Source organism: Pristiophorus japonicus, unplaced genomic scaffold (assembly GCF_044704955.1).
Source record: "Pristiophorus japonicus isolate sPriJap1 unplaced genomic scaffold, sPriJap1.hap1 HAP1_SCAFFOLD_29, whole genome shotgun sequence".
Lineage (NCBI taxonomy): Eukaryota > Metazoa > Chordata > Chondrichthyes > Pristiophoridae > Pristiophorus > Pristiophorus japonicus.
Genome location: NW_027252668.1, coordinates 5754510 through 5779346, shown reverse-complemented (window position 1 = coordinate 5779346; position 24837 = coordinate 5754510). Strand labels below are relative to the sequence as shown.

Genomic DNA, 24837 nt, shown 5'->3' with positions numbered 1-24837 from the left:
GGAGGGTGGTGCATGGAGCAGTCCCGTGCAATAAATGTTTAAGTCAGTTCACGGGCTCCCAGGCCGCCTACAATTTCTGCGGTCTGGAAGAGTCCGTGTTCCATGTTTTTATTGAATGCACGAGGTTGCAGCCCCTGTTCCAATATTTAAAGGGGCTGCTCCTGAACTTCTGGCTGCACTTCAATCCCACACTCCTGATCTTTGGGCACCCTGTGCGGAGGGGAGTGGGTAGGTCCGAGGGCCTCCTCGTAGGACTGCTCCTGGGCACGGCCAAGGGGGCCATCAGCCGGTTCAGGCAGCGGGCGGTCGAGGGGTTCGTTCAGCCTGACTGCCTGCCTCTCTTCCGCGCGTACATCTGCGCCAGGGTGTCCCTGGAGATGGAGCACGCGGTGTCCACCGGTACACTCGCGGCCTTCCGCGAGAGTTGGGCGCCGGAGGGACTGGAGTGCATCATCACCCCCGGCAACCAAATTTTAAATTGATTTTATGTTTTAAAGTTTAATTTGTTTTAATTGCCGGTGTTTTTAGTGTCCCCCTCCCCTTTTATAGGGGGCACTTGGAAAAAAACATTTGATTTTAGTGCCCAAAAAAAAATACAAAATAAACAAAAAAAAACACCAAGAAAAGGGCCTTGAAAATGTTTGGTGTGTCCCCCAGATCGGGGGGCACGATTTAATGTTTAGTTTTTCTCCCAAAAAGAGTTGTGAGGCGGGGTCTCGCTGCCAGTCCCACTGTCTCAGAGACTCTTCCCCCTGAATCTGTGAAATGACAATGACCAGGAACTGAGACGAGAGCCGGACTCAAACCCCAGTTACAGTGAGGCCCGGGCCGGACATCCCATTCTCAGTGTTTTATTGTAGGCACTGGGGCGGCGGGGGGGTGGGGAGGTGGGTGCAGACACTGAGGGGAGGGGAGGTGGGTGCAGACACTGGGGGCGGGACGGGGTGGGGTACAGCCAACGGCAACGAGTCACTAGGGATCCCCGTGTCATTTTCAATTTCTATCTGGAATCTGAGCCCGGGACAGGGATTATTTGATTCCGGGATCAGCTCCTTTCTGAGAGGCGTGGGTGGCTCTGAGAAGAGCCTTTGGGTTTAATTGTTTAGAAGTTGCCTTTTTATTTTTTTTTGGGCGCTGCTTTCTTGGCCTTTGCTGATTTGGGCGTGGCCTTGACCCTCGGGTTCTCCACCTTTTTGGCCGCCTTCACTTTCTTGGGGCTCTTGAGCTTCTTAGCCGCCGCCTTCTTCCCAGCTGGCCCTTTCGCTGTCTTTTTTGCCGTTAGCGCCTTCTTGGTGCTCGTTTTCTTGGCTGCTGCTTTCTTTGCTGGAGATTTCTTGGCTGTTGCTTTCTTTGCTGAAGATTTCTTGGCTGCTGCTTTCTTTGCTGGAGATTTCTTGGCTGCTGGCTTCTTCACCTTCTTTCCCACTTTCCCCTGGGGATCTGTATGTGTGATTTTGAATGAGCCCGAAGCGCCCGTGCCCTTGATCTGCTTCAGGGAGCCATTCATCACATTCTTCTTGATACTGGACCTGATCTGGAATCCGCGCTTCTCCACATCGACGCCTTTGGCCGCCAGAGCCTTCTTTATCGCGGCCAGAGACGTTCCCCTGCGATCCTTGCCATCGGCCACAACCTTGAGGATCTGGTTGCCCAACTTGGGACCGGCTGGCCCGGAGCGGGGAGCCGCCTTCTTCTTCTTGCTGGGAGCCTTAGTTTGAGCGACGGCGGCAGGAGGAGCCGTTTCGGCGGCTGCAGTATCAGTCATGTCCGCGACTCTGGAAAATCTCTCTGACAGTCAGAGCTGGGTCAGAAATGAAACGAGAGGCGGCGACACAGAGCAACTTAAAGGCAGCGAGCGGACGGGAAGGAGACATCCTGCTGTCAGCTCCCGGCCCCTCCAGCCTCTCTGTGTTTCTCTCTCCTCACTAACTCTCCGATTCCAATTCAACTCGGGCCCTCCACATTCCCAGACTGGCCTCTTTCTGTCCCGAAGACCGGGATGTTTGCTGCCGAGAAAGTTCCATCCGAATTGAAGGCAGCAATTTCGATTTAAACCCGTTTCATTGCTGCACTGGTCGCGCTCTCTCAGCCGATCGCGGATATTTTCTCTGTTTTTTGACTGAAATTTGAAACCAAATCAAACTTTCTGATTCATTCCCACTTCAGGCCTGAGCAGGGCAGCAGGGCGATCCTGTGACGGGGAAATCTTTGAATTTTACACAAGAGGGACTCTGAAATCCGGCGATGAGAGCGGACACACAAACACAGTGACATTAGTCTAACCCGCCCGTCCCTTTAACACACTCTCGCTCACACAATGTTGAAATCTGCACATTCACAGCACAAACTGTTTCCAGATTTACAGTTCCCAGATCAGGTTTTCCTCTCCGCTCGGCTGTGCTGCCGATTCTCGGGTCAGTTGTCGTTTCCCAGCTCAGTCAGTGTTAAACACTCTGAGGCCGGCGCTCCTCACAGTGTCTGTTCCCAGATTCAGGGGCAGGAGCCAATCACAGCTGTGGCTGGCTTAACCCATATCTGCTTTTAAGTTGTTGTATTGTTCTAATGCAGAAATATGTTTGACTAACATGAAAACACAAATTATGTGCTCACCGCCCCTGCAGCCTCTCTTTGTCTCTCTCTTCTCAGAAAATGAGCGACATATAACAGTAACTGGTGCCCTATCCATCCCATACTCAACACCCAGAGATGGCTATCAGAGAGAGCGACAGAGAGACAGACACAGTATCAGTCTTGAAACTCCCGAACTGTGTCTCCATATTACTCTCAATAATGTTATCACACATTAATGTACAGCACCAGCGGAAAAGAGACAGACACAGTATCAGTTTTACACTTTGTATCAGTGTCTCCATAATACGCTCAGTAACAGTGCCACAACTTCAGAGAGAAACAGAGCATTATCAGTCTTGCACTTCCAACAGTGTTTCCACATCACGCTAAATAACAGTCTCCCGCCTTCACGAAGAGTACAAGAGAGAGCGGATGGAAACTGAGAGGCAGAGAGAGCGGAGAGGGCTGAGCGAGAGACAGGAGAGTGCGAGGTAGGGCGGTGAGACACAGAACGACATGCACAGTATCAGTTGCAGACTGACCTGTGAAGTCCCGTTTTATTCTCAAAGATCCCTTTGAAGAGACAGAAGATGCAGTCTCCTCTCTCACTGATATTGTACCAGAGACAGATGCATTATTAATCCCATACTGCGGGACCGTGTCAGAGAGTGAGAGAAACAATGTCACACATTTATCACTCGCTTGCCTGTTGTACTCTCTGCAATCTTGCAGCTCAGGGCCATAAGAACATAACAAATCGGAACAGGAGTAGGCCATTTGGCTCCTCGAGCCTGCTCTGCCTTTCAATAAGATCATGGCTGATCTGATCATGGACTCAGCTCCACTTCCCTGGCCCCTCTGCATAACCATTTACTCCCTTATCGCTTAAAAATCTGTCTATCGCCACCTTAAATATGTTCAATGGCACAGCCTTCACAGTTGTCTGGGGCAGATAATTCCATAGATTTCCAACCCTCTGAGAGAAGAAATGCCTCCTCACCCCAATTTTAAATGGGCGGCCCCTTATTCTAAGACTATGTAACCTAGTTTTAGTTGCCCTATGTGGAAATATCCTCTCTGCATCCACCTTGTCAAGCCCCTCATTATCTTATAAGTTTCAATAAGATCACCTCTCATTCTTCTGATCTCCAATGTGTACAGACCCAACCTACTCAAACCTATCCTCATAAGTCAACCCCCTCATCTCCGGAATCAACCGAGTGAATCTTCTCTGAACAGCCTCCAATGTAAGTATATCCTTCTTTAAATACGGAGACCAAAACTGTACACAGTACTCCAGGTGTGGCCTTACCAATACCCTGTACAGTTGTAGCAGGATTTCTCTGTTTTTAGACTCTATCCCCCTTGCATTAAAGGCCAACATTCCATTTGACTTCCTGATTACTCGCAGTACCTGCATACTAACTTTTTGTGTTTCTTGTACAAGGACCCCCAGGGCTCTCTGTGCTGCTGCACGTTGCAATTTTTCTCCATTTAAATTATAATTTTCTTTTCTATTATTTCTGCCAAAATGGATAACCTCTCATTTTCCCACATTATACTCCATCTGGAAGTGGACCTGAGTTGATGATCGGATCAGCCATGATTGCGTTAAATGTCAGAGCAGGCTCGAGGGGCCATATGGCCTACTCCTGCTCCTATTTCTTATGTTCTTATCTGCCAAATGTTTGCACACTCACTTAGCCTGTCGCTATCCCTTTGCATATCTATTTGCTTTCCCATCCATCTTTGTATCATCAGCAAACTTGGCTAAATTAAACTCGGCCCCTTCATCCAAGTCATTAATATAGATTGTAAATAGTTGAGGACCCAGCACCGATCCCTGTGGCACCCCACTCATCACTGTTTGCCAACCGGAAAATGACCCATTTATCCTGATTCTCTGTTTTCTGTTAGTTACCCAATTCTCTATCCATGCTGATATATTGCTCCCAATCCCATGAGCTTTTATCTTGTGCAGTAACCTCTTATGTGGCACCTTATCGAATGCCTGCTGGAAATCCAAATACACCACATCCACAGGCTGCCCCTTATCTACCGTGCTTGTTACATCCTGAAAGACCTCCAGCAAATTTGTCAAACATGATTTCCCTTTCATAAAACTATGCTGACACTGTTTGATTGAATCATTCTTTTCCAAATGTCCTGCTACTGCTTCCTGAATAATGGACTCCAGCATTTTCACAACAACAGATGTTCGGCTAACTGGTTTATAATTTCCTGCTTTTTGTTTGCCTCCTTTTTTGAACATTTGCAATTTTCCAATCTGCTAGGACCTCCCCAGAATCTAGGGAATTTTGGTCGATTACAAACAATGCATCCACTATCTCTACAGCCACATTTCTTAAGACCACAGGATGTAAGCCATCAGGTCCAGGGGACTTGTCCGCCTTTAGTCCCATTATTTTACCGAGTACTACTTCATTAGTGACAGTGATTGTAATAAGTTCCTCCCTACCTATAACCTCTTGATTGTACACTTCGGTATTACTCACAGTGAGAGTGTTTAAACTAATCTCGGACTGTTTCTGTCAGATATTAACTCCTGCACGGTCCCAGCAAACACTCCCACTCCCTCGTCCCTCCGATGTTTCTGCAGGATTGCTTTGTGAAGACGGGCTCATGGAGAGAGAAATACCCTGCACGGAATGATCCCAAATTGAGCATCTCCAAGGGACAAGGCTCCCAGCTTTAATCATTCTCTGTCCTTGCCCCCCAGGCCCAGTTCCTTTGTTCAGATTCTGATAAAAGTAAATTGGGAAAGGTGCACTTTGATTTTTACAGGTTGAATTATTGCAGAGAGCTGCGCATGCGCGGCACAGCCCCGCCCTCTGTGTCGATTCCCAGTGAGCAGAAGAGCGCATGCGCCCTCCACTCCCCCAGTCCTGCCTGTGATCGCCATTCACTCAGTGAGCGGAAGAAGATGGTTTCAAACAGCCGGGAATGGAGAGCCCGCGGCCCCGGGGTAAGGCAGCGAGCAGCAGCCTCCTTACAGCAGCGCAGCGCTTTGGGAGCGTGTCCGCAGATGGGCTCAGAGACCGGCACTGAGTCCGGGGGGAGTTCAGGGGGAGTCGGGGGCTGTGTGTAAGGGGCGGAGTGGAGCAAGAACCAGTGTCAGTGCGTGGTGTGAGTGGGGGGAGGGAGAGGCCATTCTCGGGCTGTGTGTGGACAGTGTGTGTCCAGGGGGAAGGGAGACAGAATGGGCAGAATCTGCTGTTTAAAATCATTGCTGCTTTCTCTCTCCTAACCAGGAGTGAACGTTCCTGGTTTAGTTCCGTCGGGGGCTGTTTGTTTGTCAGAGGCAGAGTGGAGCAGGAACTAGTTCCGGAGCATGGAGTGAGTGGGGGAAGGGAGAGGCCATTCTTGGGCTGTGTGTGGACAGTCTCTTACTTTCTACTTGAGGATAAAATGATCCTCTGATGACTGGTTGTAAGCAGTTCTTACAGTAGCATCTCATGGTTCTCCGCAGGCCGTTGCACATAAACCAATGAACGTTACTTGGTAGAGTTTGCTTGATGGCTCCTGCATAAGGTTGACACTCGTTAATCGTTTGCACTTCAGTCCCCCGCTCCTGATCTTTGGGCCCCCTGTGTGGAGGAGAGTGGGCAGATCGGAAGGCCTCCTCGTAGGACTGCTTCTGGGCATGGCCAAGGTGGCCATTAACCGGTCCAGGCAGCGGGCGGTCGAGCGGGTGTTCAGCTCGACTGCCTGCCTCTCTTCCATGGTTATGTTCGAGCCAGGGTGTCCCTGGAGATGAAGCACGCAGTGTTCACCGGTACGCTCGCGGCCTTCTGTGAGAGGTGGGCGCCAGAGGGAGTGGAGTGCATCATCACCCCTGGGAACCAAATTTTAATTTGATCCATTTAACACCAAAGTTTAATTTGTCTGTTTTAATGCCCCTTTAATAAGGGGGCACTTGATTTATTGTTTTACTAAAATAGTTGTGTGTATACAGTGTGGGGTAACAGTGAAAGTAAATCACCTCGCTCTTTCAAATCATTGCTGCTTTCTTTCCCCAAATCAGTAGTGAATGTTTCTGATTCAGTTCCAATCTCACCGTGTCTGTTGTTCTTGGACAGTGAACAGTGGAAACACAGCCTGACGGTGAGGATGTGAGGAGTTTCACAAAGTGCATCTATTGCAGACACCAGGTGAGGAGTGTGGGAGAAGACATTTCAAGCATCGCTTATTTTGTTTTGGTGCAGTGAGTTGTCCAGAACCGTGTTGCTGGTGATCGAGAGCCTGTCGCTCCCTCACATACATCAGGATCTGGGCCCTGTGACATTCTGTTAACTGCACAGGCCCTCAACTCGGTTTCAATCGACTGAAAACAATTGTTGTACAGCCCAGGTACTATAGTTATATTCCAGGAAAAGATTCAGAATTTTACAAATAGTCCCATCGGAGTGGGAGATATAAACCTGGACTGTTCCAATCAGGTGGTCCTATTCATGGACCAGTGCTGGGTTTGGGTTGTGTCTGGATGCTGATAACTTACTATAGAACTGTCCTACACACCTGGTGTGGAGAATCTGAGTGCCACTGTACTGCAGTGAGGTCAGACAATGACACTGTTTGTATCGCGGTTTCCCCTCTCCAGATATTTTACTTTATTATAAACAAACATGTTAATTATAACTTTATTTTTTATATTCTCCCACTCACTTGTCCATATCATGACTAATAATGTTCTCGTATTATTATTCTCAGAGAGAAGTACTTCATTGAGCCTGAATAAATGTGATCTTTCCTCCACCCGGAACACAAGGAACAGTGCAGGCAGCACCTTCTCACTCACAGTAAGTATATTATCACTTACAGAGCGCAGAGACACAAAACTGGTCTCAATCCTATTGTCATAGGCAGCAGAAGCTGTCAGTCCCACAGTGATCCGAATTTCCAGAGTTACATTATGAATCCCACAATCACTTGGAGCAGTACAATAAGATGTTGTTTCAAAGTCCAAACATATTGCACTGAGAGACATATCCATTTTCACTCACTTACTCACAAACACAGAAACATATAGACACTGACACAGTGTCAATCTACACTGCTGGCATACACGGACTGTCAACCAGTGCAGGCATCTCCTTCTCACACACAGTAAGTACGTTATCACTCACAGAGCGCAGAGACACAGAACTGGCCTCAATCCTATTATCACAGGCAGCAGAAGCAGTCAGTCCCACAGTAATCCACAGTACAAGAGTTACATTGCGAATCTTACATGGAGCAGTAGAATCAGACACTGTTTCATCATTGAAACAGATCAAACTGACATGTAGATTAAACACCCGCACTCACTTGCCAGAAATTGGCAGGTAGAGAATAAAACACACAATCACATCCCTTAATATATAAGTTAGAAAGTAAAAACCATACTCTCATATCAGAAGCTGACAGGTACAGAGCAAAAGCAATAATCACGTATCAGGAAAGGAGAGATTCAGTATTAAGCCATCTCGAATATACCAGAAAATGACAGGTGCAGAATAAAACCCACACTCCCGTACCATAGACTGACAGATACAATCTGCAACCCACACCCACATAGATGAAAGTGACACGCACAGAGTAAACTCCACACCAGAGAGTGACAGGTAGAGTGTAAATCCCAGAGTCACATGTCAGAAAACACAGGTAAAAATTAAAACTGATACTTGCATTGCAGAATCTGACAGTTTCTGAGCTAAAGACATATTACCATCTCATAAATTGGCAGATGCAGAGTGAAACCCACACACACCTATCAGAAAGGTAAAACCTTTACTCACATATCAGACAAATTCAGGTAGAACATAAAACAGATATTCACGTTCACATACCAGAGACGGGCAGATACAGAGTAAATCCCCGCTCATGTAGCAGGAACTGACAGATACAGTCTAAAACATACATCCAAATTGCAGGAGCTAATAGGTGCTGATTAAACCCAGACTAACACACCAGAAACTGAGAGGCACAGATTAAACCCCCACATACATACCTAAATCTGACAGTTACAGAAATATACACAGACTCGCATATGAGAGACCCATACAGTATAAAGCCCATATTCATGTATCATACATAAAAGCTGACAGTTACAGGTTAAACTACCACTCATAAGCCAGAAACTGACAGGTACAGATTAAACCAACACTCACATATCAGAAACTGACAGGTTCAGAATAAAATCCACAATCACATACCAGAAACTGATCAGTACAGATTAAAACAATACTCATATAGCAGAAACTGACAGGAACAGATTAAAACACACACTCGTATACTAGAAGCTGTCAGGTACAGATTATGCCCACACTTACATCTCAGAAGCTGACAGTTACAGAATACCACCCATACTCACATACCAAAAACTGACAGGTACAGGATAAAACACAGTCAAATACCAGAAACTGATATATAGATTAAACCCACACTCATATACCACATATTAACAAGGACAGATAAAATGCACACTCATATATTACCAGAAACTGACAGGTACAGGTGCAACCCACACTCATACCTGAAACTTACTTGTACAGATTAAAACCCACATTCACATGACAATAACTGACAGGTACTGATTATACCCCACACTCATATACCAGGTACTTTCAGGTACAGAATAGATACCCATACTCAAGTACCAGAAAGTGACACGTATAGATGTAAGCCACACACATATACCAAGAAGTGACAGGTATAGATTAAACTCCACACTCATATATACCAGAAAATGACAAATACAGAATAAAACCCACACTCGCATCAAAGAGGCAGACAGCTATAGAGTAAATCCAACACTCGCATTGAAGAGTCTAACAGATACAGACTAAAATCCACACTTGCATATCGGGGACTGATAGCTAGAGTAAATCCCCCACACTCACATCAGAATCTAACAGATACAGACTAAAACTCACATTCACAACCCAAAGAGTGACCGCTAAAATAAAGTAAGAAATAAGAGCAGGAATAGGTCATACAGCCCCTCGAGCCAGCTCTATCTTTCAATAATATCTGAACTGAACTTCTATCTCAGCTCCATTTACCCACCTTATTCCCATAACCCTTAGTGCCCAAAAACCTCCCGATCTCAGTCTCGAATACAGTCATTGACTGAGCATCCACAGCCCTCTGTAGTAGAAAATTCCAAGGATTCACACCCCTCTGAGTGAACAAGTGTCTCCTCATCTCAGTCCGAAATGACCGAGCCCTTATCGTGAGTCTATCGCTCCTAGTTCTACACTCCAGCCAGGGGAAGCAGCCTCTCAGCATCTACCCTGTAAATCCCCCTCAGAATCTGATGTTTTATTGAGATCACCTCTCATTCTTCTCATCTCCAAGGGTATAGGCCCAAAACTTTTACTTTCCTAATTGCTTCCTGTTCCTGCACATTAACTTTCTGTGATGTGTTTACTAAGACATTCAACTCCCTCACAATTACAGCATTTACTAGACAACCCCCTCATCTCAGGAATCAACCCCGTGAACCTTCTCTGAACTGTCTCCAATGGAAGTATATCCCTCCTTAAATAAGATCAAAACTGTACGCAGTACTCCAGGTGTGGTCTCACCAATGCCCTGTACAGTTGTAGCAGCACTGCTCTGCTTTGATACTCTAACCCCTTTGCAATAAATGCCAACATTCCATTGGCTTTCCTAATTACTTGCTGTACCTGCATACTAACTTTTTGTGTTTCATGTACAAGGACCACAGATCCCTCTGTACCTCAGCATTTTATCATCTCTCCCCATTTAAATAATAATTTGCCTTTTTATTTTTCCTACCAAAGTGGAAAACCTCACATTTTCAAACATTATACTTCATCTGCCAAATTTTTGCCCACTCACTTAGCCTATCGATATCCTGTTGCAAATTCTTTGCCACCTCATCACAATTTGCTTTCCCACCAATCTTTCTGTCATCAACAATTTGGCTACATTGCACTCGGTCTCTTTATCCAAGTCATTAATATAATGCAATTAATTAATAAATTAATACATTATAAAAAGTTGAGGCTCCAGCACTGATCCCTGTAGCACCCCACTAGTTACAGTTACATTGTGCCAACCTGAAAATGACCCGTTTATCCCGACTTATTCTTTAGCCAATCCTCTATGCATGTTGATATATTACCCCTAACCCCCTGAGCGCTTATCTTGTGCAGTGACCTTTTATGTAGCACCTTGTCAAATGCCTACTGGAAATCCAAATACACTGTACGCAACATCTACTGGTTTCCCTTTATCTACCCTGCTCATTAAATCCTAAATTCTCTTTCATAAAACCATGCTGACTCTGCTTGACTGTATTATGATTTTCTAAATGTCCTGCTATTGCTTCCTTAATAATGCACTGCAGCATTTTCCCAATGACTGAAGTTTGGCTAACCGGTCTATAGTTTCCTGCTTTCTGTCTCCCTCCTTTCTTAAATAGGGGCATTATGTTTGCGGTTTACCAATTTGATGGGACCTCTCCAGAATCCAGGATGCATTGATTGTAACCTACCAAAATTGGTAGGTTACAATCAATGCATCCAATATCTCTGCAGCCATGTCTTTTAAGACCTTAGAATGCAGGCCATCAGATCCAGGGGGCATGTCCACCTTTACACCCATTAATTAGCCTAGTACTTTTTATCTAGTGATCATGATTGCTTTAAGTTTACCCCCTCTAAATAGCCCCTTGATTATCAGTTATTTTAGTGTCTTCTACCATGAAAAACAATACAAAATATTTGTTCCAAGTCTCTGCCATTTCTCTGTTTCTCATTATTAACTGCCCAGTCTCATTGTCTAAGAGACCAACTTTTACTGTAGCTATACCTGTAGAAGCTCTTACTGTCTGTTTTTATAATTCTTGCTAGTTTACTCTGGTAATCTATCTTCTCACTTTATTAATTTTAGTCATCCTTTGCTGGTTTCTAAAAATTTTCCAATCCTCTGACCTTCCATTATTCTTTGCAACATTTGTATGCCTTTGTTTTCAATTTGATGCCATCCTTTACTTCCTCGGTTAGCCATGGATGGTTGATCCTTCTCTTAAGAGTCCTTCTTTCTCACTGGAATATATATTTGTTGACAGATATGAAATATCTCCTTAAATGTTTGCCACTGCTCAACTACCATCTTACCCTTTAGTCTATTTTCCCAGTCCACTTTAGCCAACTCTGCCTTCATACCTTTGTAATTGCCTTTATTTAAGTTCAGGACACTAGTTTGAGATTCTCACCCTCAAACTGAATTTGAGATTCTAACATGCAATGATCACTCTTCCCAAGAGGATCCTTTACAATGAGATTATTAATTAATCCAGTCTCATTACATATTACCAAATCTAAAATAGTCTGCTCCCTGGTTGGTTCCACAACGTATTGTTCTAAGAAACCATCCCGAATACACTCTATGAACTCTTTCTCGGGACTACATTTACCAATTTGATTTATCGATCAATATTAAGATTAAAATCACCCATGATTATTGCCGTATCTTTCTTGCAAGCCTCCATTATTTCTTCATTTATAGTCTGTGCTACAGTGTAGCTAGTGTTAGAGGGCCTATAGATCACTCCCACCAGTGACTTATTTTCCTTATTATTTCTTATCTCCGCCCATACTCCCATACCAGAGTCGCAGATACAAAATAAAATTGAATCTCACATATCAGAAACTGACAGGTAAAATAAAACCTACACTTAGATACTGACAGATACAGAGTAAATGCCACATCCGTGTTCTAGCGAAAGATACATAGTGTAAATTACTAACTCACTAATTTGAAATTAACAGTTGCAGAATCAAGCACCCAATCACATACCAGAAAGTGACATGTACAAAGTAAAACCCACACTCACACAACAGATACTGACAGAGTAAAGACCATCCTCACTTACCAGTTATTGACTGTTACAGGGTTATAGCATCTTGCCCATCCCTGAAACTGACAGATACAAAGCAAAAGCAACTTCCAATTATGCAGAAACTGGCAGTTATAGGGTCGGACACTCACTAACATATCAGAACATAACAAGTACAGAATAAAATCCAGACTCCCATAACAGATACAGAGAAAAGCATATACGCACATACCAGAGACAGACAGATACAGTGTGAACTCACACTCACAAACCAGAGACACATAGATACAGAGTGAAACTCACACTCACATACCGGAGACAGATAGGTACAGAATGAACTCGCACTCACATACCAGAGACAGATAGGTACTGAATGAACTCACACTCACATACCAGAGACAGGTACAGAGTGAACTCCCGCTCAATACCAGAGACAGATAGATACAGTGTGAACTCACACTCATATAAGAACATAAGCAATAGGAGCAGGAGTTGGCCATTTGAGGGACAGGATAAAGCTTCATTTGGAAAGACATGGATTAATCAAGGACAGTCAGCATGGATTTGTTAAGGGAAGGTCATGTCTGACTAACTTGATTGAATTTTTTGAAGAGGTAACCAGGAGGATCGATGAGGGCAGTGCATGTGATGTTGTTAGATCTCTTAATTTCCAATGAAATACGAACTCCGATGGTAGTTTTAACTTTTTAATCTTGGCAGAGAGCAACAAACTGCTGGCTGATTGCCAGTTCCTTTGTCTTACTGAAACCACATGGTCAAAATGGCTGTATATATGCCTGGATCAATTTACAGAAAAGAACTCGCCTTCTTTGACCTTATTGGCTCAATACCCAAGGTCCTAAAATGTCAAGGTGATTGATGAGTTAATGCAACATGCTGAGCAGCACGTAGTAGCTTTGACTTGGGGGTCTGTGAATTTTCAAAGCATGTCTAAATGAGCCTGTTTGAATACTCTATCAATCCCCCCTTTGATTCTTTCACAAACTGAATCATAAAACTTCAGGTATCACTGGTTAAACATTCTACAAAATAATTTCATACATGTTAATAGAGTTTCCTTCTAAAATTTGCTGATGTGTTTCGCCACATGTCCGGACTAGTAGCTTCCATACAAATTTACATCAACCCGAGTTCCATCGTGGCCACAATGGAAGTCTGGTTTTAGTAGGTTAATTAACCTTATTCCAATTTAATCCAAATCAGTATCTTAATTCAATCAGTAAACAACCTTTTCTTAAGCATAACATACCCCTGTGCCACGTACAGACGGTCTGCTGGGACCTGCAAGGTGTCTCACCTTCGGGACAGCAGCTACAGCCACCTGGTCGCAACAACATTTAATCAACATAAACAAACAATATAAAAGTAAAACAATTACAACAAATAGAATTAAACCTTCCACCAATGAAGTTCCTGTTGAACCTAGCCATTCAGTGGCTCCACTCCTCAAAGTGAATGATGGAGGTTGCTTAAGTTTTTCTACCTCCTTTTGGATATGCTCCGCTAAGTGGGTAATTTCTTCGGAGCTATCTGGAATATATGTGCAACACTCAGTTCCGAGTAGGGCGCAAGTACCTCCCTTTTCAGCCAGGATGTAATCAAGGGCCAGTCTATTCTGTAGGGCTACTGTGTGGATTGCTACCATTTCTGCATTGATTTTAACTAGGGCCTCTGAGGTATCATTGGCTACCCGTTCCACAATGGATGCCATGTTAATGGATTCCCTTGCCAGTTTGGCGGTCCCATATCCGGGGATCAGAATGGCAAAGAACCTCTCTGTTTCTGTGATAACTCTCTTAGGACGGTGTAAATGTTCCGACAGTGACTTTATATGAGACATATAAGGCACAATGTAGGCTAAATAGCAGGATTCCATCCAATTCTGGGGCAGCCAAGGGTAGGCCTTGTGGCCACACACCCAATAGGTGCCATTATAGGCAATGAATGTTAGCTGTTTCTTTGTCAGCAACACTCCGGGGCCTGTCCAGGCTTTTCCATCTGTTTTATTCAGAATCCCCGTTACGTTAAAAATTCCCACATCGGCCCAGTTTGGACGGTTCCGTGGCTTGATTTTATTATAATTCCGGGAGCAGTTACTATACCCCATATTTTGGCCTCCTTTGATGTTTCTAATCAGACAGACCGATTCCCCCGGTCTTCCTATTCCCGTTGTATTAGTGATAACAAAAAATGGGGGCCGTTTGGAATTATTGTAGCACGGTTGGTATCCCCCTTCAAAGGTAGTCAGATTGTAACCTGCTGACTTCCATTTACGTGCCCAGTTTTCCGTATCCTGAAATGCATTGCCTGTTTTATTTTGATTAATTATCCACTCAGCCATTTCCGAGATATTCAAGGGAACTGGCCTCAAGGGAATCCCTCCCTTTGAGTGAATAGGAATATACGAACACACCCAACAACTAGAAATGTTACCTTGTTTGGCATAAATGTATGACATATTATAAAAAGGTATTTACATGTAATTCCCTTGCTACCCTACTATTTCCCTTTGGTGCAGAGGGTCGGCTAGTAAGAAGTAGGCCTATGCCTAGGATACCTACAATCAATAATACAGTACATTTATACATTTTCGCAAAAAGTAATTGTCCTTATTAGATTTCAGCTTTAGTTACAGGTGCTCGTTTAACGTGTGAAGCATGGATCCAGGCTTTCTTTCCTTGGACGTTAACAGCTGCCTGGGTGGTCAATAACACTTGATAAGGTCCCTCCCACTTGGCACCCAAAGGTTCTTTATGCAACTTTTTCACATACACCCAGACTCCCGGGATGATGTCGTGTCCTCCTTCGGGTGGATTACCCAAGCTGCCGATACTTGTCGGGAAACAGAACTAATAGCAAAGTGTCACCCATTAAGTGAACATCAGCTTTCCATAAATCGATAGTTCCTGGCAGCTACATGGGTCTTCCTGATATAATTTCAAATGGGCTTAGACCTGTAGTTCTGTTCAGGGTTGCCCTAATGCTACATAGCACTATTGGTAGTGCCTGGGGCCATGGTGTTCCTTCAATTCTTCTTTCTTCAAAGTTCTAATTGACCATGTCACCCAACCATCCTCAAAATGCAACGATGAATCTACTTGGATTAGAACGTCCATTTCCAAAAGGGGTTGATCTACTGGGCCTATCCAGACCGGCGTGGTTAGTTCATGTGGACCCAGCCTGAAAAGTACCGGTGTTGTCCTTTTAATTTCCATTTTATGGCCTCCAACTCCATAGGCTGTATGTACCCTACCATCCAATGGCAAAAAGTCTCCATATTGTAGGGCTAAGCATGTTAATTCCGCCCCTGTGTCTAAAAGACAGTCCACATGCTTATCGCCCACCCTCAGTTATATATAGCCCATCTCCCCTTTGTTGTATTAGTGCGAGGAGGGCGGCCAGGGTGGGCTCTAATCGTTTTTTGCTATCCCAAGTAACTCCTTCTGTTGTTGTATTGCCAGTCGCTTAAATGCTTCTATGAGGTCGTTATCTTGTGACAAGCCTGGCTTGTTGGCTGAATTGTATCCCTGGCTGCGTCCTCTTCCCCAGCCACGATCTTTCTGATTTGCCCTGCACGTCTTGGCCCAGTGACCTTCTTTCCCACAATAATGACATTTTCCGGGTAATTTTCCTAATAACTGTTTATCGGAATCCTGGGATTTCCATCCCATAGCCTGAACAGCTCGGACTTTAACTCCCATATCCCGATCTAATTGGTTACATCGATCCACCAATGCTGCAAAGGTAGTTCCTCTACCTTCCCAGTCCGGTAACACTACCTTAAGCATTTTGGACACTTCTGGCTTTAGACCTGCCACGAAAGCTGCTTTCAGGGGTCCAAACACTTGTTCATCCAATTCCTCATCCGTATTATTCATACCCGAATGTTCTAGCCACGTGCATCTAAACTGCTCGTCATACTCCAGGACCTCCTCTGTTCCTTTCTGTTGGCAGGCTGCAATTTTTCCCCAGTCTGTCTTAGCTGGACTGAAGGCTTGCAGCCAGTGTTTAATCACCTCCCATCCTGCGTCTAATTCTTGCTCATTCTGCCCCAAAGCTTCATCTACCTTGTCGTGCAATTTTCTTCCCTGTGTTTTTGGCACCATTATGGTCAAAATTTGCACTCCGTCCCAGGGATGAAGTTGATATATATTTCTTAAGCGGTCCAATTGGTCCCACGTTTTTACTCCCCCTTTCTTTGGATTGGGCAATTCCTTGGACCATTTATCAATTTTCTCTGGGTCTGCCGGAGCATGAACTAAGTATTCTGCATACACCCTTCTCTTTGTTTTTTTGGTTCCGCCCTCATCCGCAGTCTCTTCTGATTTGACTACAACTCGTCTTTTTTTAAACGGGGCAAAGTGCACCCCTAATTCATCATCCTCCGACACTGTATTGTCGGAGGATTCAGAATCCGTATCTATTCCTCGGTCGTGTCTTCGGGTTTGCGCTTTTAATTTATCCAAACATGGATACCCTGGGAATTGATCAATACATTTTCCTTTTCCTATTACTGTCTCTTGACCTAATGATTTTTTCCATTCTTTAATTTCACCTTTAAGATCTTTAACTTCCGCTTCCAGCTTTTCAAGTTCAAGCTTTTTCTGTCGCAGCTGTGCACGAACTGCTTGCAATTGATCCTTTGTACTGGTCAGTTCTCAATCATGTTGGGAACGCATTATAATTTCATTCCGCTTTTGAATCTGGCCCATAACCGCTAGGGACCATCTATTTCGCTCTTTATTTTTCATATGGGTCGTTTTTCCCCAGAACCTTTTAATCTCGTCCAAGGACCATTGTCCTTTGGAGGTTCCGTACTTTTGTTCGATCTTAATACAGGTTTTAGATAAGTTGAATTGTTGCTCTATGTATTCTTTCAACTGTTCGAGAATTAAATCGAGCGAAACTTCAGATGGTGCTTGCCCACCTTTAACAGTTGTAGGCAATTCTTTGCTCTTATCTCCTGCTGCCATTTCTTTACTGGGGTCTCGAGCCGTAAGCTTTCCCAGCCAATCAATAGGTCGGTGATTAATTAACTAACACACCGCCGAAGTTTAGACGTCTATGGGACCTCGAGCCGACTACCAACCGGGGAGTTCGCAAACCGGAGGCTTTCAGAATCGCGTAGAAGGAGAGGCGAATTTAGACTTTTGACCGAGGACTTTTTTTAAAAAAAAGAGGTGTCCTTACCTCAGTATGTAGGTCCGATGTCCAAAATTCAGTTTCTTTCCTCAGCGATCCTGTTCGCAGCACCAAAATTGTTCGATCTCTTAATTTCCAATGAAATACGAACTCTGATGGTAGTTTTAACTTTTTAATCTTGGCAGAGAGCAACAAACTGTTGGCTGATTGCCAGTTCCTTTGTCTTACTGAAACCACATGGTCAAAATGGCTGTATTTATCCCTGGATCAATTTACAGAAAATAACTCGCCTTCTTTGACCTTATTGGCTCAATACCCAAGGTCCTAAAATGTCAAGGTGATTGATGAGTTAATGCAACATGCTGAGCAGCACGTAGTAGCTTTGACTTGGGGGACTGTGAATTTTCAAAGCCTGTCTAAATGAGCCTGTTTGAATACTCTATCAGATGTAGTGTATATGGATTTTAACAAAGCTTTTGATAAGGTCCAACATGGCCAACTGGTCACGAAAGTAAAAGCCGATGGGATGCAGGGCAAAGTGGCAAGTTGGATCCAAAATTGGCTCAGAGGCAGAAAGCGAAGGGTAATGGTTGATAGGTGTTTTTGTGACTGGAAGGATGTATCCAGTGGGGTTCCGCAGGGCTCAGTGCTGGGTCCCTTGCTTTTTGTGGTATATAACAATGACTTGGACTGAAATGTTGTGGGTATGATTAGGAAGTTTACAGCTGACAGTAAAATAGGCTGTGTGGTTGATAATGAAGAAGAAAGCTGTGGATTGCAGGAAGATATCAATGTACTGGTCAGGTGGGTGGAACAGTGCCAAATGGATTCAATCCAGAGAGGTGTGAGGTCATGCATTTGGGGAGGGCTAACAAGGCAAGGGAATACACATTAAATGGTACAACACTGAAAAGTGTAGAGGAACAAAGGGACCTTGGAATACATGTCCACGGATCCCTGAAGGTAGCAGGCCAGGTAGATAAGGTGGTTAAGAAGGCATGTGGAATACTTGCCTTTATTAGTCGAGGCATAGAATACAAGAGACAAGGAGGTTATGCTTGAACTGTATAAAACACTGGTTAGGCCACAGCTGGAGTACTGTGTGTAGTTCTGGTCACCACATTACAGTAAGGTGTGATGGTACTGGAAAGGGTGCAGAGGAGATTTACAAGAATGTTGCCTGGACTGGAGAATATTGGCAATGAGGAAAGATTGGAGAGACGAGGCTGAGGAGAGACCTGATTGAGGTGTATAAAATTATGAGGGTTCTGGATAGAGTGGAAAGGAAGGACTTGTTTCCCTTGGCAGAGGGGTCGACAACCAGGGGACATAGATTTAATGTAATTGGGGGGAGGTTTAGAGGAGATACGAGGGGAAATGTCTTCACCCAGCGGGTAGTGGGGGTCTGGAACACACTGCCCGAAAGGGTGGTAGAGGCAGAAACCCTCATGACATTTAATACTTGGATGTGCACTTAAAGTGCCGTAACCTTCAGGGCTAGGGACCAAGAGCTGGAAAATGGGATTAGGCAGAATAGCTCTTGGTCGTCCGGCGCGGACGCAATGGGCCAAAATGGCCTCCTTCCATGCTGTAAATTTCTATGATTTGCCCCTCGAGCCTGCTCCGCCATTGAATTAGATCATGGCTGATCTTCTACCTCAACTCCGTTGCCCGCACTATCCCCCTATCCCTTGGTTCCCTTAGTATCAAACAAAATGTCAATCTCAGTCTTGAATACACTCATCACCTGAGCATCCACATCCCTCTGGAGTAGCGCATTCCAAAGATACACAACCCTCTCAGTGAAGACATTTCTCCTCATCTCAGATCTAAATGGCTGAGCCCTTATTGTGAGTCTAACACTCCTAGTTCTGGACTGTCCATCCAGTGGAAGCAGCCTCTTAGCATCTACCCTGTCAATCCCCCTCAGGGTCTTATATGTTTCAATAAGATCACCTCTCATTCTTCTCATCTCCAAGTGTATAGACCCACATCTTTCACCTTCCTAAGTGCTTGCTGCACCTACATGTTAACTTTCAATATTTTACGTACAATGGCACTCAAGTCTCTCTGAATTGCAACATTTACTAATCTCTCAGGTTTTAAACAATATTCTGGTTTTCTATTCATATAAAGTAAAACATTCCACTCCTACCAGAAACTGGCAGATACAAAGGAATACCCACACTCGCATCTCAGAGCCTGACAGATACAGAGTAATACCCGCACTCGCGTACCAGAAAATGAGAATTACAGAATAAAACCCACAAATTTAATTCCAGAGACAGACAGATACAGAGTAAAACCCACATTCTCATTTCAGACACTGACAGGTACATCATAAAACCTACATTCACAGACCAGAAAGAGAAGATACTGGAAAAAAAAATAATACTCACAAAGCAGGGACTGACGGATAAAGACTAAAACCCACACTCACGTAAACACCTCTCTTCCACAGCAGAAATTGACAGGTAGAAAGGAAAACCCACACTCATGTAGTGGTAAATGAATGGTGCAGAGTAAAACTCACTCACACATCAGAAACTGACAGGTACAGAGTGGAACCCACATTCACAAACCAGAAACTGACAGTTACAGCGTAAAACCCACTCTCACTTTTCACAACCTGACAGTTAGAGTAAAACACAGATTCGCATATCAGAAACTGACAGGTAGATTAAGTCCCACATTCGCAAACAGAAACTGATAGATACAGTGTAAGCCATACACCCACTTAGCTGAAATCAGCTGGTACATAATAAAATGCGCACTCACACACCAGAACTGGTACAGAGTGAAACTCACTCACATACCAGAGACAGATAGATACAGAGTGAAACTCACACTCTGTGTTGTACCATTAATTTATAAAAGGACGATAGCAGAATGAATAAACCGACTAAATTAACGCTGTGGTTTCCTCTTAAAAGAGCCGTTGCTTTTTTAATGCTTTTTCCTGTGTTGTGAATTTATTTACAATGGTCACCGCCTTTGTCCCATTCCGACACGGCGTGCTTGGCCAGCTCCCTGGGCAGCACCAGACTCACAGCGGTCTGGGTGTGCACACAATCCACAACAGCCAAACTATTGGAGGTTGGTGCCATCTCCTGGCTGCCAGCCAGTAGTGCAACAAGATAACCATCCATCAGTAACTGTTTTAAGCTGGAGACAAATAACCTGAACACCTTGTTTACGTTCAGATTACAATGATTGCAGTTAGTGCTGACTAAAGTTCTAAAGACCCATGGTGAGTGGTCTGTCAATACAGAGGTTTACATGTTAAACTTAGTGTGATGGTGCTATAGTGGTGAGCATAGCTGTCTTCCCAGGGATTGACTTGGGTTTCATTCTCGGCCAGCACAAACAGGCTCCATTTAACACAGTTTATGTCACCATGTCGCAGTTTAGAACTGAACACGAGTGCCTTCCAACAAATGCCATTTCTCTAACATTTACAAAGCACATTCATCATCCATTTATTTATCACATAAAATTGAGGTTTCATTCATTTTTGGTGATAACTATTGTTTAATCTATAGGGGACTGAAGAAAAAGTAACTGGGGTGAGGACTCAGTCCAGACTTTAAACTAATAAATGGGGTGAGGGCTCGGTCCAAGCAAGATTACTATTCATAACATAACATAAGAATTAGGAACAGGAGGAGGCCATCTAGCCCCTTAAGTCTGCTCCGCCATTCAATAAGATCATGGCTGATCTGGCCGTGGACTCAGCTCCACTTACCCGCCCGCTCCCCGTAACCCTTAATTCCCTTATTGGTTAAAAATCTATCTATCTGTGATTTGAATACATTCAATGAGCTAGCCTCAACTGCTTCCTTGGGCAGAGAATTCCACAGATTCACAACCCTCTGGGAGAAGAAATTCCTTCTCAACTCAGTTTTAAATTGACTCCCCCGTATTTTGAGGTTGTGCCCCCTAGTTCTCATCTCCCCGACCGGTGGAAACAACCTCTCTGCCTCTATCTTGTCTATCCCTTTCATTATTTTAAATGTTTCTATAAGATCACCCCTCATCCTTCTGAACTCCAACGAGTAAAGACCCAGTCTACTCAATCTATCATCATAAGGTAACCCCCTCATCTCCGGAATCAGCCTCGTGAATCGTCTCTGTACCCCCTCCAAAGCTAGTATATCCTTCCTTAAGTAAGGTGACCAAAACTGCACGCAGTACTCCAGGTGCGGCCTCACCAATACTCTGTACAGTTGCAGCAGGACCTCCCTGCTTTTGTACTCCATCCCTCTCGCAATGAAAGCCAACATTCCATTCGCCTTCCTGATTACCTGCTGCACCTGCAAACTAACTTTTTGGAGTTTCATGCAGGAACTCCAAAAGAGTTTCATGCACAAGGACCCCCAGGTCCCTCTGCACCGCAGCATGTTGTAATTTCTCCCCATTCAAATAATATTCCCTTTTACTGTTTTTTTCCCAAGGTGGATGACCTCACACTTTCCGACACTGTATTCCATCTGCCAAACCTTAGCCCATTCGCTTAACCTATCTAAATCTTTTTGCAGTCTTTCTGTGTCCTCCACACAACCTGCTTTCCCACTAATCTTTGTGTCATCTGCAAATTTTGTTACACTACACTCTGTCCCCTCTTCCAGGTCATCTATGTATATTGTAAACAGTTGTGGTCCCAGCACCGATCCCTGTGGCACACCACTAACCACCGATTTCCATCCCGAAAAGGACCCATTTATCCCGACTCTCTGCTTTCTGTTCGCCAGCCGATTCTCTATCCATGCTAATACATTTCCTCTGACTCCGCGTACCCTTATCTTCTGCAGTAACCTTTTGTGTGGCACCTTATCGAATGCCCTTTGAAAATCTAAATACACCACATCCATCGGAACACCTCTATCCACCATGCTCGTTATATCCTCAAAGAATTCCAGTAAATTAGTTAAACATGATTTCCACTGTGAAGACCAAAGAAAAATAATTGTTTAAGGTCTCAGCCATTTCCACATTTCCCATTATTAAATCCCCGTTCTCATCTTCTTAGGGACCAACATTTACTTTAGTCACTCTTTTCCGTTTTATATGTCTGTAAAAGCTTTTACTATCCGTTTTTATGTTTTGCGCAAGTTTACCTTCGTAATCTATCTTTCCTTTCTTTATTGCTTTATTGCAGTGACCAGTTGTAATTGGAGGGAAGGTGTCCCAGCACCGTGCTTACATTCTGATTAAAATGATTGCTCAGCAATTTATTTGTCCCGCTGAAGACCCGTAAGAAGCAGTTTGTCTGCAAATACAAAATGACTGATGTGTGGGCGATGGTGGTATAGTGCTGAGCATAGCTGCCTTTCAAGCAGTTGAACCGGGTTCGATTCTTGGCCATCGCAACCGAGGTAATTTTAATACCCCCCACAGGTCAGAACTGAATTATGGGATCTTGCAGCAGGATTTTACAACAAGGCAATTGTCAATCCCATTTGTAAATTAAAATTTAAAAAATGAAACTAAAAGGGACTTCAAACTAATAAATGAGTGCTCAGTGAAAAACTATAGTAAAAATGGTCGTTAAATATCCAAAAAATGGGTGAAGAGCAGAGTTCGGGTCCCAAACAGTGCCAAGGATACTCCAAGTGAAGGTAATAGTAAAACAACGAATGTAGTTACAGCAGCAGTGACAGATAAGAAAGGTGTTGAATTAAACGGTATGAGATAGGCGGCATCAATTCTCAATTAAGCAGAAACTGTCAGGTACAGAGGAAGACCCACACTCACATTTCAGAAACTGCCAGATAAATAGAGAAAATCGCATCCTCACAGACCAGAGACAGATATATACCGGGAAAATTCCACCCTCACATACCAGAGACAGAAAAATACAGGGAAAATTACACCCTCGCATACCAGAGATTGATATATACAGGGAAAATACCACCCTCACACACCAGAGACAGATATAAACAGGGAAAATCCCACTCTCACATACCAGAGACAGATATAAGCGTGGAAAATCCCACCCTCACACACCAGAGACAGAAAAATACAGGGAAAATTCCACCGTCACATACCAGAGAGTGATATATACAGGGAAAATCCCACCCACACATACCGGAGACTGTATAAATACAGGGAAAATCCCACCCTCACACACCAGAGACTGATATATACCGGGAAAATCCCACTCTCACATACCACAGACAGATATATACAGGGAAATTCCCACATTCACGCACCAGAGAGAGATATATACAGAGAAAATCCCACCCTCACACACCAGAGACAGATATATACAGGGTAAATCGCACCCTCACATACCAGAGACAGATATAAGCATGGAAAATCCCACATTGTTTATATTGTACATTAATGATTTAGACGAGGAGATTAAATGTAGTATCTCCAAATTTGCGGATGACACTAAGTTGGGTGGCAGTGTGAGCTGCAAGGAGGATGCTATGAGGCTGCAGAGTGACTTGGATAGGTTAGGTGAGTGGGCAAATGAATGGCAGATGAAGTATAATGTGGATAAATGTGAGGTTATCCACTTTGGTGGTAAAAACAGAGAGACAGACTATTATCTGAATGGTGACAGATTAGGAAAAGGGAAGGTGCAACGAGACCTGGGTGTCATGGTACATCAGTCATTGAAGGTTGGCATGCAGGTACAGCAGGCGGTTAAGAATGCAAATGGCATGTTGGCCTTCATAGCGAGGGGATTTGAGTACAGGGGCAGGGAGGTGTTGCTACAGTTGTACAGGACCTTGGTGAGGCCACACCTGGAGTATTGTGTACAGTTTTGGTCTCCTAACTTGAGGAAGGACATTCTTGCTATTGAGGGAGTGCAGCGAAGATTCACCAGACTGATTCCTGGGATGGTGGGACTGACCTTTCAAGAAAGACTGGATCAACTGGGCTTGTATTCACTGGAGTTCAGAAGAATGAGAGGGGACCTCATAGTAACATTTAAAATTCTGACGGGTTTAGACAGGTTAGATGCAAGAAGAATGTTCCCAATGTTGGGGAAGTCCAGAACCAGGGGTCACAGTCTAAGGATAAGGGGTAAGCCATTTAGGACCGAGATGAGGAGAAACTTCTTCACCCAGAGAGTGGTGAACCTGTGGAATTCTCTACCACAGAAAGTAGTTGAGGCCAAATCACTAAATATATTCAAAAGGGAGTTAGATGAAGTCCTTACTACTCAGGGGATCAAGGGGTATGGCGAGAAAGCAGGAAGGGGGTACTGAAGTTTCATG

General features: G+C 44.1%; 1 protein-coding gene and 1 long non-coding RNA gene across 2 annotated transcripts; one reads left to right on the top strand and one right to left on the bottom strand.

Moving 5' to 3' along the window:
* Window positions 1-1117: 1117 nt before the first annotated feature.
* On the bottom strand, window positions 1118-1765 carry LOC139248339 (histone H1-like). The gene has a single exon (XM_070872133.1). It carries the CDS (start codon window positions 1763-1765, stop codon window positions 1118-1120), a length of 648 nt encoding a protein of 215 aa, XP_070728234.1.
* Window positions 1766-5481: 3716 nt separating this feature from the next.
* LOC139248200 (uncharacterized) lies at window positions 5482-22835 on the top strand. The gene is made up of 4 exons (XR_011591001.1): window positions 5482-5557; window positions 6672-6743; window positions 7303-7391; window positions 22764-22835. It is a non-coding gene; the product is annotated as an uncharacterized lncRNA (long non-coding RNA).
* The last annotated feature ends 2002 nt before the right edge of the window (window positions 22836-24837 follow it).